Raw genomic sequence first — 13,652 nt, 5'->3', positions numbered from 1 at the left:
TTTGTGAAGTCCCAACCTGCCATGAGGAGATGAGAAGTTCTCCCTCCTGGGGAGAAGGGGGACACAGCACGCTTGGGAACTGCAGCTCTACGCAGGAGGGTCAGACCAAAGGTCCATCTATACAGTACCCCATCTGCCGACAGTGGCCAGTGTGAAGTGCTCTAGAGCGAAGGCACAGAACAGGTAACCATCAAGTGACCCATCCCCTGTTGTCCATTCCCAGCTTCTGGCAAACAGGCTGGGGACACCAACCCAGCCCACCTGAGCCAACAGCCACTGATGGACCTAACCACCATAAATGTATCTAGCTCTTTTTTGAATCCTGTTAGAGTCTTGGCCTTCACAATGTCCTCTGCCCAGGAGTTCCACAGGTTGACTAAATATGTGTGATGAAATATTCTTTTGTTTTAAACCTGCTGCCATTTAATTTTATTGAGCGATCCCTAGTTCTTGTGTTATGAGAAGGAATACATAAGACGACTTCCTTATCTACCTTCTCTGCGCCACTTATGATTTTACAGACTTCAGTCACATCCTCCTCTTAGTCCTCCCTCTCCTCCAAGCTGAAAAGTCCCAGCCTTATTAATCACTGCACATAAGGAAGCTGATCCACATCCCTTATCATTTTTGTTGCTCTTTGCTGAGCCTTTTCCAATTCCAATGTATTTTTGAGATGATGCGACCACATCTGCATGCAGTATTCAAAATGTGGGTGTACCATGGACTTATATATAGGCAATATGATACTGTTTGTGTCATTATCAATCCCTTTTTCTTAATGATTCCAAACATTTTTAGCTTTTTCAACTGCAGCTGTACATGGAGCAGATGTTTTCAGTGTCAGATTTCTCTGTCATATCAAGGCACACACCAGACCCGTGTGCTACTATATTTTTGTGACAGACTCCAACTCCAGCTCTGCGCAGTTCTGCAGCACTACTGGGAATTTCATTCTCAGCTCCTTCTCTGCCTTTTGAGGTGCTGAACGATCTACAAATAAACAACAGTATTTGGCTACTCATGAATCAGAATTTAAAGTGATCGCTTCGAGTGAGGCCTTTGAACTTTAAGAAATAAGAGAGGGAAAAAGCACAGAGAGCCAGATTTAACCCATCTGTAGGATTTCCCTACCTGCATATACTGGTTTCATTCTAGCCTGTATTTCTGGTGTTAGGATGCGGGATACACCTCGCTGTCTTTTATTGATGTACTCCATTTGATCCAGCATAAAGTTACACAACTGGGAAGCGGAGGAAGGAAAGATCAGAATGGTATGCCACAAAAAAGTACTGTCTTTTCAAATAAAAGAACTGTTTATCAAAACTTGGCCATTGCCAAAGAGGGTTACACTACTTGAGCATTTGCAGATTCCCTACAGTAAGACCAGGGCTAATTGCAAGCCATGAAGCAGCCTTACCATATTTACCAACAGAAAACAGATAAATTTTGAGAAGTTTCCACTCTTACCAAAGCCTGGGTAGCTTGCATTTGATGCCGCTGAATGACGTTTATTGGCCCTGTGTTTCTGCCTTTTTCTTGGAGCCTCGTCCTGAGATCTTTGAAGAAGGATTTCAATTTATCTAAGATGGCTTTGCTGAACCGTTTGATGGAATCCCCCAGTCTACAACTGGAAAGGGAGAAATGCATTCAAGGATTAATCCAGGTACCTATGGGCATGAATAACATGCTACAATGCCAAAAATGGTATTTGGGGGCATGCTCACCACGTACTTATATTGTTATTGGAGGAAAAAATACTGGGGTTCTCAAGCACTGACTTCTCATCTTGCTGGGGATGCTCAAACCTGCCTCTACTCCAGGCTCCACCCCATGAACCCCTTCCCCAAGCTGCCATCCCAGTCTCACTTCCAGTCTTGGAGCACCCCTGGAAACAGTGCCCAGGGTGTGACCTTACCAATGACTGCAAGATGAAGTTACGTCCGGAGAAACAAATTCTAGGAAACATCAACTTTTCTTCACAGAGTATGTGAAAAGTCCCTTTGCAAATGCTAGGTGTGCTTTATGGGGACCCTTCCTGCAAGAGATCAGTCTGTTTCTGTCCTGGGATTTTCTACTTATGTAACAGCTTCCATCAGAGGATCTCAGAACTCTTTATACTCTTTAATGACGCTGTGTATTACAATCTATAAAAGATGAACCACTGCTCCAATTCATTATGGTAATTTATATTATGGATCTACTGTTTCAAAGTTTGCATCACTTGGGCTACAACTGACTGAAATCTTAATTTATAGTAGCATATATTAAATAAGTACTATTACTCCATGATATTAATATTATCCTCCAAAGGATTAGAAAACATTACGAACACTTGAGTCAAAATTTTAACACCTTCATCCTCATTAAGACTTGCATTACACTGTAAGGCATGAATAGTACACAGATACAGAATATAAATGACTGCATAGTTAAAATAGTAATTGAATAAGTTTCTTCAAAAAGTGACTGGAGAATATAGCCCCAGTTCTGTGCTTAATAAAACCAGCCCTGCACCTGCATGCCGGCATTTGGTGGCAAGACTGGGGACTGTGTTGTTATTTAATACAAATGAGTACACAAATAATCCTTTCCTACTTAGAAATCAATGTAAATTAGACAGGGGAGAGGAAGGGAATTGGAAAGCTCAGCCCTGCATTGGATGAGATCTTGAAGTTTTGCCATTCTCTGTATCAAATGTTGGGATACTATTCCCTGGGTGAAATGAAGTGGCCTGAGAACAACAGGGGCCATGCATTTTGCATTAGCTCATCTCACTATTTTTGGCAGTCAGTACAAGATTGTGGTTTTATTACCCAGGTTTGTGAGCATCTTGTGTTAGTAAGAATATCTATTATGCAGTGAAGAGGAGGGTACCTGAAGACCTCATTCCACGTCATGGAGATTGCACTAGATATTGGCTCTGTGAGTTGCTCATTGAAGTCAACAAACCCACATGCCACGGAGCTGTAGACACCTTGACGAGCGCATATAGCTCTGTATGTACCATAGGCATATCCAGTAAACTGTGAAGTGGAAAGCAAGGAGAGGGAGGGTCTGTCACAGTATTGCAATACACACAGGAGACAACAGCTCAACTTTAAGATAAGAATACACGTTTTGGCTGCCAACAGGTCAAAACTACATCTGGGGGACAACCATATCACCATTTGGGATATATATTTAAGCTGAACCTTTAGTACTGGTCTTTATAAAGTTTGCATGCAGTGCAGGGATTTCACTTTTGCCACAGGAACCTTTAATGTGTAATTAACTAACCTCCTCATTTTTGTGTAGTTCTCCTTTCTGAAATTGAATGGCATGGCAAGGGTGACCAACCTGTGCTCATTAGGGGCCACATGGCATTTTTTTTTAACAAGTTCCAGGGGCCAAACATAAAATAGCCCCAAACCCGCCTCCTGCCCCCAGGCTTAACCCCTCAGCCCCAAACCCACCTTCCGGCTTAACCCCTCTCAGCGCCAAACCGCCTCCACAACTACCTCACACAGGAGGTCCATGTGCTGCCACTGCTGCTACCCTCTACACCTCTGCCAGGCCACTGCTTCCTCCTTAGCTCAGCTGCACAACTCTCCCCCGCCCTCCTACTCCCCTTCCCCCACATGCAGCATGGGCGGCTTCCTGCCCTGCCACGCTGAAATAACAGGACTCAATTTAATTAGTTTGATGGCAGGATCTCTCCTGCCAGCCATTAAACCAATGAAATTGAGTTCCATTATTTCAGGGCAGCAGGGCAGGAAGCCGCAGGAGGAGCCAGCGGCAGCAGCACCCAGAGCCACAAATGGTTCCTTAAAGAGCCGCATACAGTTCCAGAGCTACAGATTACCGACCATTTGCCCCAAAGCCAGCTCTCAGAATGGCGCTACGGCTGGCTCCCCAAGCCAAATGAAAAGGCTCCGCAGAATGGATTCTGGCCAGCGGGCCATGTGTTGGCCACCCCTGTGCTATGGTGTTTTTCCTGACAGACGGATGTTAAATTTATTTATATTATAGTCCCTACTACGAAGTGGTCCAACTATATTCACCTTTAGGACCAGATCACAATTTGTTCCGTCCTTCCTGAATTTTGTACCCTAATATTGCTGTGTCACATTATCCTCATTCCACCAAGACTCTGTAATTCCTATTATATCAATAGCCTCATTTAATATGAGGTGCTCTAGCTCACCTGTCTTATTATTTGGACTTCCAGGTGTGTGTGTGTGTGTGTGTGTGTGTATATATATGTCTATTTTTTAAAGCACTTATATATATATAAGCGCTTTAAAAAATAGACACTTTTTAGCTGTCTCATGATGTGATGCAATTACATGATACTCTTCTACCCGACTCCTTCTGATCAGATGATACTATGCATTATCTTCTACCCTTTCCTCCTTACAAGGATGCAGAGAATCTCCATTAATAGATCTTCTGCTGTGGAATGCCAATATGGCATTATTTTATATTTGGCTTCATTTGGCTCTGTAGAGAACAGAGTATGTGGTGGGCAGAAGGGTATTATAATGTAAGGGCACAAGAAAAGAGTGAAAGGCAGCCCCAAGTTTGCAGACATGGTAGCAATGGTGTTGAGAGGTCCAGCATAAGAAAGGGTTTGATAAAACAGAAGCCTCAGAGATAAGGATGTGTCTTACAGGTAAACCCCAACTTCTGACTTTGTCTTCACACATCTCCTCTGCCCTTTTGGCTCCTTTCTTTAGGTTGGCAAGAAGGAGGACAGAAAAATAGCACTGGATATCACGGAGGCTCTCTTTCACCACCTTCTGAAGTCGTATGTGCAGCCTGAACAAGCACTCCTGCACTGTTTCCTGGACTTGGGCCCGGTGAGAATTATCCTGAAAGGCAAATAGAAAGTATCCTGTCAGGGGAACATAAAAAGTTCTCTGTGCAACAGGCACATGATGCCAGCTACATCCCTGCTGAGCTCTGCCAGTTGTTTCAAAAACACCCAGAGACTTGCACACAATGTAAGTAACCAACATACGCCTCCTCCTACATTGCTTCATGTCATGGGGGACTGGCTATGCAGCACCTAGAAGGATTAAAGAACATGCCCGAGAGCTAATTTGATACAGAACCCACTGCTCACACAGAGACACAAGCTAGATATCTGTTACTAGATCAACTTCCACTGGTTAGCGGGAAGCTTCTCAGCCACACAGGTCTTCTTCAGGTCTCTGTGTAAGCTTGAAGGCTTGTCCACTAAAGGATATTACCATACCCTCACTGTATTATCCCTGGGACCAACACAGCTACAACACTGCATACAGATCTACATCTAGTTCATCACATCCCTCCTGTGGACAATCCTATGACCATGAAATCATGCATACAACAACAGATAGGCATTCTCTGCAGAGGCATTACAGTGCAGGGTAACAACACAAAGATACCACAAGCCAAAGAGCTACAGCTACTTATTCACCAACATCTGTAACAAAGAGGCACAGCCTACATTTACGAGAAATCCCAGCCAACAGCAGTCAGGCCACAGCTCACGATAGGACCTGTAGTGTCTTTCTGCCATAACCCCATATTAAGAATAATAAACTGGCCAAAGGCTGTACTTCAGAATTTTTGGAGCCAGGTATGGTTTAAAGGATGCACTTTGGCATCCCCTGATTTAGTGACATGATTAAATACCTTTACCTTATTCAATCTGCTATTAAGTGAACCTATGGGACTTGGCTAACAAGCATGCCTTTCAGGTCAGTACAACACAGAGAAAAATGGCATAGTTACAATATTTTCTCATGTATGAGTTTGTCTTTGGTTCAAACTAGTGACTGTCCATTGTATACCACCACTGCTGCCCCTAGGGGTTCCATTTGGAGTAGTTGCTAGAAGTCAGTCAACATGAAAGGCATTAAACAAGTTAATACTAACCCTTTTATTTGAGAGAAAGAAACTCAGGGCTTGTCGGGCAAGCAGAGATAATGAGATGTGAGAAGACAGTCTCTTCTGTTCTCTAAACATGCATTAAGCAGGAGTCCACTGCACCATGTTGTTTATTTTGCTGGCTGCATTTACAGCATTTTCTCCTCTATCTAGGAAAAGACTCAGGACAATAGAACTAACAACCAGCAGAATGTATCATATCATAAGACTGGAGCTCATACAAGTCACCACAATATGTCTCTTCCCTATTACACATTTCAAATACCCTTTAGTTTTGAGGAAACTTATAAGAGTTGCCCAACCCCTATAAAAATAAATGAAAAAATGATTATATGCTTACCTCTGCTCTCTGACTGGTCAGATAATTGATCACTTGACTTATGATACGAGCTACATTTCTGATCACTTTCTCTGTTGCCACCATGCTATGCTGCAAGGCAGTGTCAATGGCAAACTTCTTTAGAACCGGTATTTCTGGACAAAAGATAAGAACATTACCATTCCCCTACATGGGCACTGTTCCCAAGAAATTATGCAAGTTACATTAGCAATCAGAGGTCTACTAAACAGGTAACCGCCGCCAGAAGAGTTTAGAGTCTAATTTAAAACAAAATAGGAGAACACTCTGAAAGGAGTCCCAAAATTACACGATCTGGACCACTGTACTAGTGAGCAGTCAACAGACCAGTTCACTAACTCAGCAGCAGACAGCTGAGCCCAGGTGAGGTGTTAATACCTGTGTCCTCATCATTGTGGAAGACTTGTGGCTGCCCATCTCGAAGCAGCTTCCCATGCAGTTTCAGATACTCTGTAGAACTGACTGTGAAAACCTGAAGTTTCCCATGCTGGGATTCAGCTTCACCAGGGTCACTTGTGTCTGAAGCAGTTAATGCTTCATCCTCAGGCTCCTCTTCCTCATCTTCACCACTTTCAGCAAATGCTGCTTTCCTTCTCATTTCCTGCAACAAAGAACAGACTTTGTTTTACCTGTATGCAAAGTAAATGGATTGATCAGCTGCAGCAGATGTATCTAAAATCTAGTTTAGTTACTGGAACGAGCAGTTCTTATCTTTCCAAGACCTATATGGTGGCTCAACTACAAGCTGCATTAGGTGCAGCTCTCTCTATTCAGAAAGTCACAATGGTAAATTTATTACTGAATGTACGACCCTACTCATGAAATCAGCCAAACAAGAACACACAGGTGCCTTCTGCTAGAGAACACGCTTCTCCTTAAGAAGGTGACCTAAACTCTCATTAGTAGTATACATAGAAATATCAGATATTCGACTGAAGTATAAGTAGCACAAAAACACATGGATTCCCTTCCACTTTTCAGTGAACATCCACTGAATACATAACACCACAATGCAGATGGGCTACATCTACACTAGCCCCAAACTTTGAAATGGCCACGCAGATGGCCATTTCGAAGTTTACTAATGAAGCGCTGAAATGCATATTCAGTGCTTCATTAGCATGCGGGTGGCCGCGGCACTTCAAAATTGATGCGCCTCGCTGCCGCGCGGCTCGTCCCGACAGGGCTCCTTTTCAAAAGGACCCCGCCTACCTCAAAATCCCCTTATTCCCATGAGCTGATAGGAATAAGGGGACTTCGAAGTAGGCTGGGTCCTTTCGAAAAGGAGCCCCATCGGGATGAGCCACGTGGCGGCGAGGCGCATCAATTTCGAAGTGCTGCAGCCACCCGCATGCTAATGAAGCGCTGAATATGCATTTCAGCGCTTCATTAGTAAACTTCGAAATGGCCATCTGCGTGGCCATTTCGAAGTTTGGGCCTACTGTAGACACGGCCATGGTGTCCCAGAAGTGCTGCCTCCCTTTCAACAGGGATGGAAGTAGTGTTCCTGTGGATTCCTACCTGAAGGCTGTTATTGAAATCCACCTGAATCTGTCGTTTGGAAAACTTATTTCGAGACTGAACACAGATAAGACCAATGTCACGAAGTTTCGTATCTTTCTCTCGCTGCAAATTATTCATCTAAGTAAGGGAGAAATTGGAGAAACGAAATGACACCCAGAACAGGCAATATCATTTAAAAAAAAAAATCCTAAGTTCCATCTGCAACCAAATGATGAAGCTGCAGTTGAGTTGCACAGAGAAACTGCTTTATTGGGATGTCACAGATGTTCAGAGTCAGAAACGAGAGAGTTGTCAAATGAGATAGCTTAAAGAAAGAGGAGACTACTTACTAGTAGCTAGCAGTCAGCGGTTTTTCAAGATATATGGCCTTTACCTGTGCTTTACTCTGTGTGTGTGTGCGTGTGCATGCACGCGCACACATGTGCCTGGAGCTGGAGAATTTGAAAGTACAGTATCCACTCCATGCACCCTGGATCACCTTGTGCCTCCAACCGAAGGGATAAAAGGCAGGTCAGACAGGTCACCTGTCTTCTTCCTTCTCCACCAGGAACTGGAGGAGATTCAAAGCAGAGAGGAAAGAGAACAGATAGTTGAATATGGACCAAACATCTTGAAGAACCTCCATTTACAGATAAGTAAAGTTCTGTTCTTCTGAGACTGATGGTCCCTATTGTATTCCACTGTGGGTGATTAACAAGCAGTGCTAAAGTGAGAGGAGGGTACGACAATGTAGATGGCTGGGCTGAGCAAAGGACTGCTGTTCCAAATGAGGCACCAGCAGAGGAGTCCTGGATAAGGAACAGTGTCTCGTAAAGATGCGAACAGACTCCCATATGGCTGGTTTGCAGATGTCAAGGTGTACATCCTGAAGAGGTGCAATAGTCACAACTTGTGCCCTAATGGAACGAGCTCCTATCACATTGGGAGGGAAGCTCAGTATTTGGTAAGGAAGCATAATACAGATGGAGATCGCTTGTTCAGAGCCTCTCTGTTATACAATGAATAGTCTTGGAGATTTCCTGCCTACCTTTGTTCTATATAGGCAAAAGGCTATGGCCTTCCAGACAGAGGGCACAGAGTCTGTCCCTCCGAGAAAGTGTGCTGTTTGCAGAAGAGCATAGGTAAGTGGATGGATTGGTCCTAGAAATTCTGAGACAACTTTGGGAGTGAATCTGGGGTGCAAACACAACAAAATCTTATCTTTACGGAATGCAATGTAAGGCAGATCTGCCATCATCACTTCAAGTTCACCAGTGCTTCTGGCTACGGTAACAGCAATAAGAAATGCAACTTTCATGGAGAGAGGAAACATGGAGCAGGAAGGTAGAGATTCAAAGGGTGAACTTGTGAGTTCTGAGAGAACAAGGTTCAAGTTCCACTCAGCAGGTAGACTTCTGAATTATTACCCTATCCTCCAAAGTACTTGCAACGCTTTCCAGTTAGGTATTGTCTGCAAACTTTGTAAACGTACTCTCTGTGCTATTATGTAAGTCACTGATGAAAACACTAAAACAGAACTGGGCCTAGAACTGATCTCTGCAGAACCCTACCTGTTATGCCCTTCCAGTTTGGCTGTGAACCACTGAAAACTACTCCCTGGGGGTAAGTTTTCCACCCACCTTATAGTAACTCCATCTAGATAAATTTTCCATAGTTTATGAAGTTATGCAAGACAATATCAAAACCTTACTGAAGTCGAGATGCACCACATCTACCACCTTAACCCCTATCCACAAGGCTTGTTATCCTGTCAAAGAAAACTACTAGGCTGGAGAGGAAGAGTAGTATCATTACAACTGATGCATGGGACTTCTGGCATGACTTAACAAGGAGCCAATTGTCAAGGTAGGAAAAGACAATGATATCAAGGAGTCTGACATATGCTGTCACTACCGTGAATACTTTGGTAAATGTTACTATGCCAAAATGGAGCACTCTAATGAAAATCCACTCCAGCATGAATCCAAGGAAGTACCTGTGATGGACACTATTCCAAAACAAAAGCAAATGTTCTGGGATGCATTAACAGGAATGTTGTAAGCAAGACATGATAAGCAATTCTTCCACTCTATTCTGCACTGATTAGGCCTCCACTGAAGTATTGTGTCCAGTTCTCGGCACCACATTTCAGGAAAAATGCAGAGATATTGAAGAGCAACAAAAATTCTTAAAGACCTAGAAAAATGACCTACAGGGGAAGATGGAAATAACTGGGTTTGCTTAGTTTGGAAAAGAGAAGAGTGGGACATGATAGTAGTTTTCAAGTACCTAAAAGGGTGTTACAACAAGGAGAGAGAAAGAGAAGTTACTCACCTGTGTAGTAACGATGGTTCTTAGAGATGTGTCCCCGTGGGTGCTCCACAGGAGGTGTCGGGCTCGCCCCGGCACCGCAGCTCGGAAATTCTTCAGCAGTCTCCATCGGGTCGCGCATGCGCCGATGTGCATCGGCTCTTTGCTCACTTACGGTCACATGCGCGATCCGGTCCCCGCCAGTTCCTGATCAACCACTCTGGATGCCCCTGAAAAACACACAAACAGAGGTCCGAAGTGGGGAGGAATGGGTGGGTAGTGGAGCACCCACGGGGACACATCTCGAAGAACCATCGTTACTACACAGGTGAGTAACTTCTCCTTCTTCTTCGAGTGGTCCCCGTGGGTGCTCCACAGTAGGTGACTACCCAGCAGTAACCCCCCCCCCCCACCCCGAAAAAGGAGGTGGGTACCCGATTTATGCGCAGCTTGCCCATGAAAGGACTGCTGTCGACACGCGTGTATCCTCATCAAGCATCCTGTGCATGGCGTAGTGCTTGGCGAAGGTGTCACAGGAAGACCATGTCACCGCTCTGCAGATATCTCTCAGTGCAATTCCTTTGAAGAAGGCCGTTGACGCCACCATCGCCCTAGTAGAGTGGGCCCTTGGCGGAACTGGCAGAGGAGTCTTGCGAAGCTCGTAACACAGTCTTATGCAAGACACAATGTGATTTGAAATCCTCTGTGAAGATAGTGCTTCTCCTTTTGACCTGGATGCAATGGACCCAGGAGTCTGTCCATTTTCCGGAAAGGTTTAGTTCTATCGATGTAGAAGGCAAGTGCCCTTCTTACGTCAAGTAAGTGCAACCGTGCCTCTTCATTTGAGTTGTGAGGCTTAGGATAGAACGAGGGCAACACTATTGGTTCGTTAATATGAAAATCTGAAGAGACCTTCGGAATGAAGGCTGGGTGCAAACGTAAGACTACCGTTTCTTTTGAGAATATCGTGCAGGGTGGTGTGGCCATTATGGCCGCGAGCTCGCTCACTCTGCGAGCTGACGTGATTGCCAGGAGCAAAGTCATTTTAATGGTAAGTAGTTGAAGAGGGACCGTAGCCAATGGTTCAAAGGGCGGTCCCGAGAAGGTGTGCAAAACTAAGTCTAAACTCCATGACGGCGGTATTGGTTTCCGAGGGGGGTACAGATTTACCAACCCCTTTAGGAAACGCGAGACAACAGGATGGGCAAATGTCGTTGATCCATCCTCTTCCTGCCGAAACGCTGATATAGCCACTAGATGCACCTTTATAGAGGATAGAGAAAGTCCCTTTTGTTTGAGTTGTAGCAGATAGTCCAGAATCGTAGGTATGGTGGCATCCTGGGGTGTTAGCTGCCTGGAGGAGCACCAAACAGAAAAACACAACCATTTGTGCTGATAAGTCTTTCTGGTAGAAGTCCTCCGACTACATTCAAGGACTTGTTGTACTGCCTCTGAGCATGTAGTCTCTAAGGCGCCTAGCCATGGATTAACCATGCTTGTAGCTGAAGTCTCTTCGGGTGCGGGTGCAGTATTGACCCCCAAGCCTGAGTGAGAATGTCCAGTACTGTTGGTAGGGGAAATGGCTGATGCTGTGCCACGTGTAGAAGCAATGGGAACCACTGTTGCTGGTCCCAGGTTGGGACTATGAGTATCATGTGTGCTCTCTCCCTTTTGGCCTTCCCCAAGACCTTGTGTATAAGTGTCGTGGGAGGGAACGCATAAAGTAGAGGGCCCTTCCATGGGATCATGAAGGCGTCCCCCAAAGACCCCTGTCCCATGCCCGCTCTGGAGCAGTACTGGGGACATTTCTTGTTGTCCTGGGTGGCGAACAAGTCGATTTGGCGAAAACCCCATCTGCGGAACACTTGGTGAAGTAGGTCTGAACGGATCTGCCACTCGTGAGTGGGCGCAAAATGTCTGCTGAGCTGGTCTGCCTTGCCGTTGTGGACACCCAGTAAGTATGAAGCCTTTATGGTTATATTGTTGGCAATGCACCAGTTCCACAGTCGGACAGCCTCCGCACAAAGTGTACGAGACCTGGCTCCCCCCTGCCGGTTTATATAAAACATGGTGGTGGTGTTGTCGGTATTCACACCAACTATTTTTCCGCGCAGATAATTCTGAAAATGCCTGCGCGCATTGAACACTGCCCTGAGCTCTAATATGTTTATGTGCAGTATCTTCTCCACGGGGGACCATAACCCTTGAGTGGTTTTGTTGTCCATGTGTGCCCCCCATCCCGTATGGGAGGCATCTGTTGTAATGAACACAGTAATTTGTGGTTGGCGGAAGGGCACCCCTGTTAGAAGATTCTTGGGGTTTTCCCACCATGTTAGCGACCTTCGTGCCTTTGTTTTAAGTGACACCCTCTTGTGAATGGTGTGGATTGAGGGTTTGTACATGGTTGCCAACCAATGCTGCAATCCTCGCATGTGCAGCCTGGCGTTTTGCACCACAAACGTGGCGGTCGCCATATGCCCCAATAGTTGTAAGCACGTAAGAACTGGAACAGTGGGGCTGTATGTTATTAGTTGTACGAGAGACTCAATGGCGTGAAAATGAGCCTCGGGTAGATATATCCTTGACATGACTGAGTCTATCTGAGCCCCTGTAAACTCTGTATTTTACGTGGGGTCGGTCTTTGACTTTGAGAAGTTGATGATAAGGCCCAATGAGGTAAATGTGTTTGTGGTGATGTGTATCATCCGTAATACCTCTGCCTGGGAAGATCCCTTTAGCAGGCAATCGTCCAGGTACGGGAAAATGAAAACGCCCTGTCTGTGTAGGTATGCTGACACCACCGCTAAGGTCTTGGTGAAGACTCTGGGTGCTGAAGAGAGGCCGAATGGAAGGACTCTGTACTGAATATGATCTGTGCCAACAATGAACTGGAGGAAGCGCCTGTGGGCTGGATGAATTGCGATATGAAAATACACATCCTATAAGTCGAGGGCTGCAAACCAATCTCCGTCGTCTAGTGCCATGATTACTGAAGCCATCGTAGTCATCTTGAAGCGCTGTTTGCGTAGATACTGGTTTAGTGCGCGTAGATCCAAAATGGGACTCCACCCTCCTGTTTTCTTTTCCGTCAGGAAGTACCTGGAGTAGAAACCTTTGCCTTGAAATTGCTCCAGTACTCTTTCCACCGCCCCTATTAATAGGAGGTGGTCCACCTCCCGCCTTAATTCTGGTAGGTGAGAGGGGTCTCTGAGGAGGGGTGCGGTGGGAGGATTTGGTGGAGGTAATGAGTGGAAGGGGATCGTGTATCCCGTGTTTACAATCTCCAATATCCACTTGTCCGAAGTGATGCTTTTCCATTGTGGGTAAAATGGCTTGAGTCGGTGATGGAACATGTACTGAGATTGGCACTGAGATACAGTCTTGGCTTCGCGACCCTCGACATACCCGTCAAACCTGCTGTCTTGTACTTTGCCCTGAGGAGGCGTTGCCCTGCTGAGGTCGACGCCTAGGGCCCTTGTAATCTGATTGTTGATGACGTCCCTGATCATACCCCTGTTGAAATTGGGTACGTTGCTGTTGGTAACCATAACGGCATTGTTGAAGATAA

The 13,652-nt window shown here is 45.3% G+C and overlaps 1 protein-coding gene across 1 annotated transcript in view; it reads right to left on the bottom strand.

Moving 5' to 3' along the window:
* The window catches only part of LOC142009280 (uncharacterized), a 65,519-nt gene that overhangs the window by 28,328 nt on the left and 23,539 nt on the right, over positions 1–13,652 (bottom strand). Inside the window, exons 7-13 of the mRNA XM_074987080.1 lie at positions 7,793–7,912; positions 6,650–6,872; positions 6,254–6,387; positions 4,650–4,850; positions 2,875–3,023; positions 1,468–1,627; positions 1,132–1,240 (exon numbers count right to left, since the gene is read on the bottom strand). Coding sequence (XP_074843181.1) covers positions 1,132–1,240; positions 1,468–1,627; positions 2,875–3,023; positions 4,650–4,850; positions 6,254–6,387; positions 6,650–6,872; positions 7,793–7,912 — 1,096 coding nt within the window. The remainder of the gene's footprint in view (positions 1–1,131; positions 1,241–1,467; positions 1,628–2,874; positions 3,024–4,649; positions 4,851–6,253; positions 6,388–6,649; positions 6,873–7,792; positions 7,913–13,652) is intronic.

Source organism: Carettochelys insculpta, chromosome 2 (assembly GCF_033958435.1).
Source record: "Carettochelys insculpta isolate YL-2023 chromosome 2, ASM3395843v1, whole genome shotgun sequence".
In the NCBI taxonomy this organism is placed as follows: Eukaryota; Metazoa; Chordata; order Testudines; family Carettochelyidae; genus Carettochelys; species Carettochelys insculpta.
This window is presented reverse-complemented; position numbering and strand designations above follow the sequence as displayed.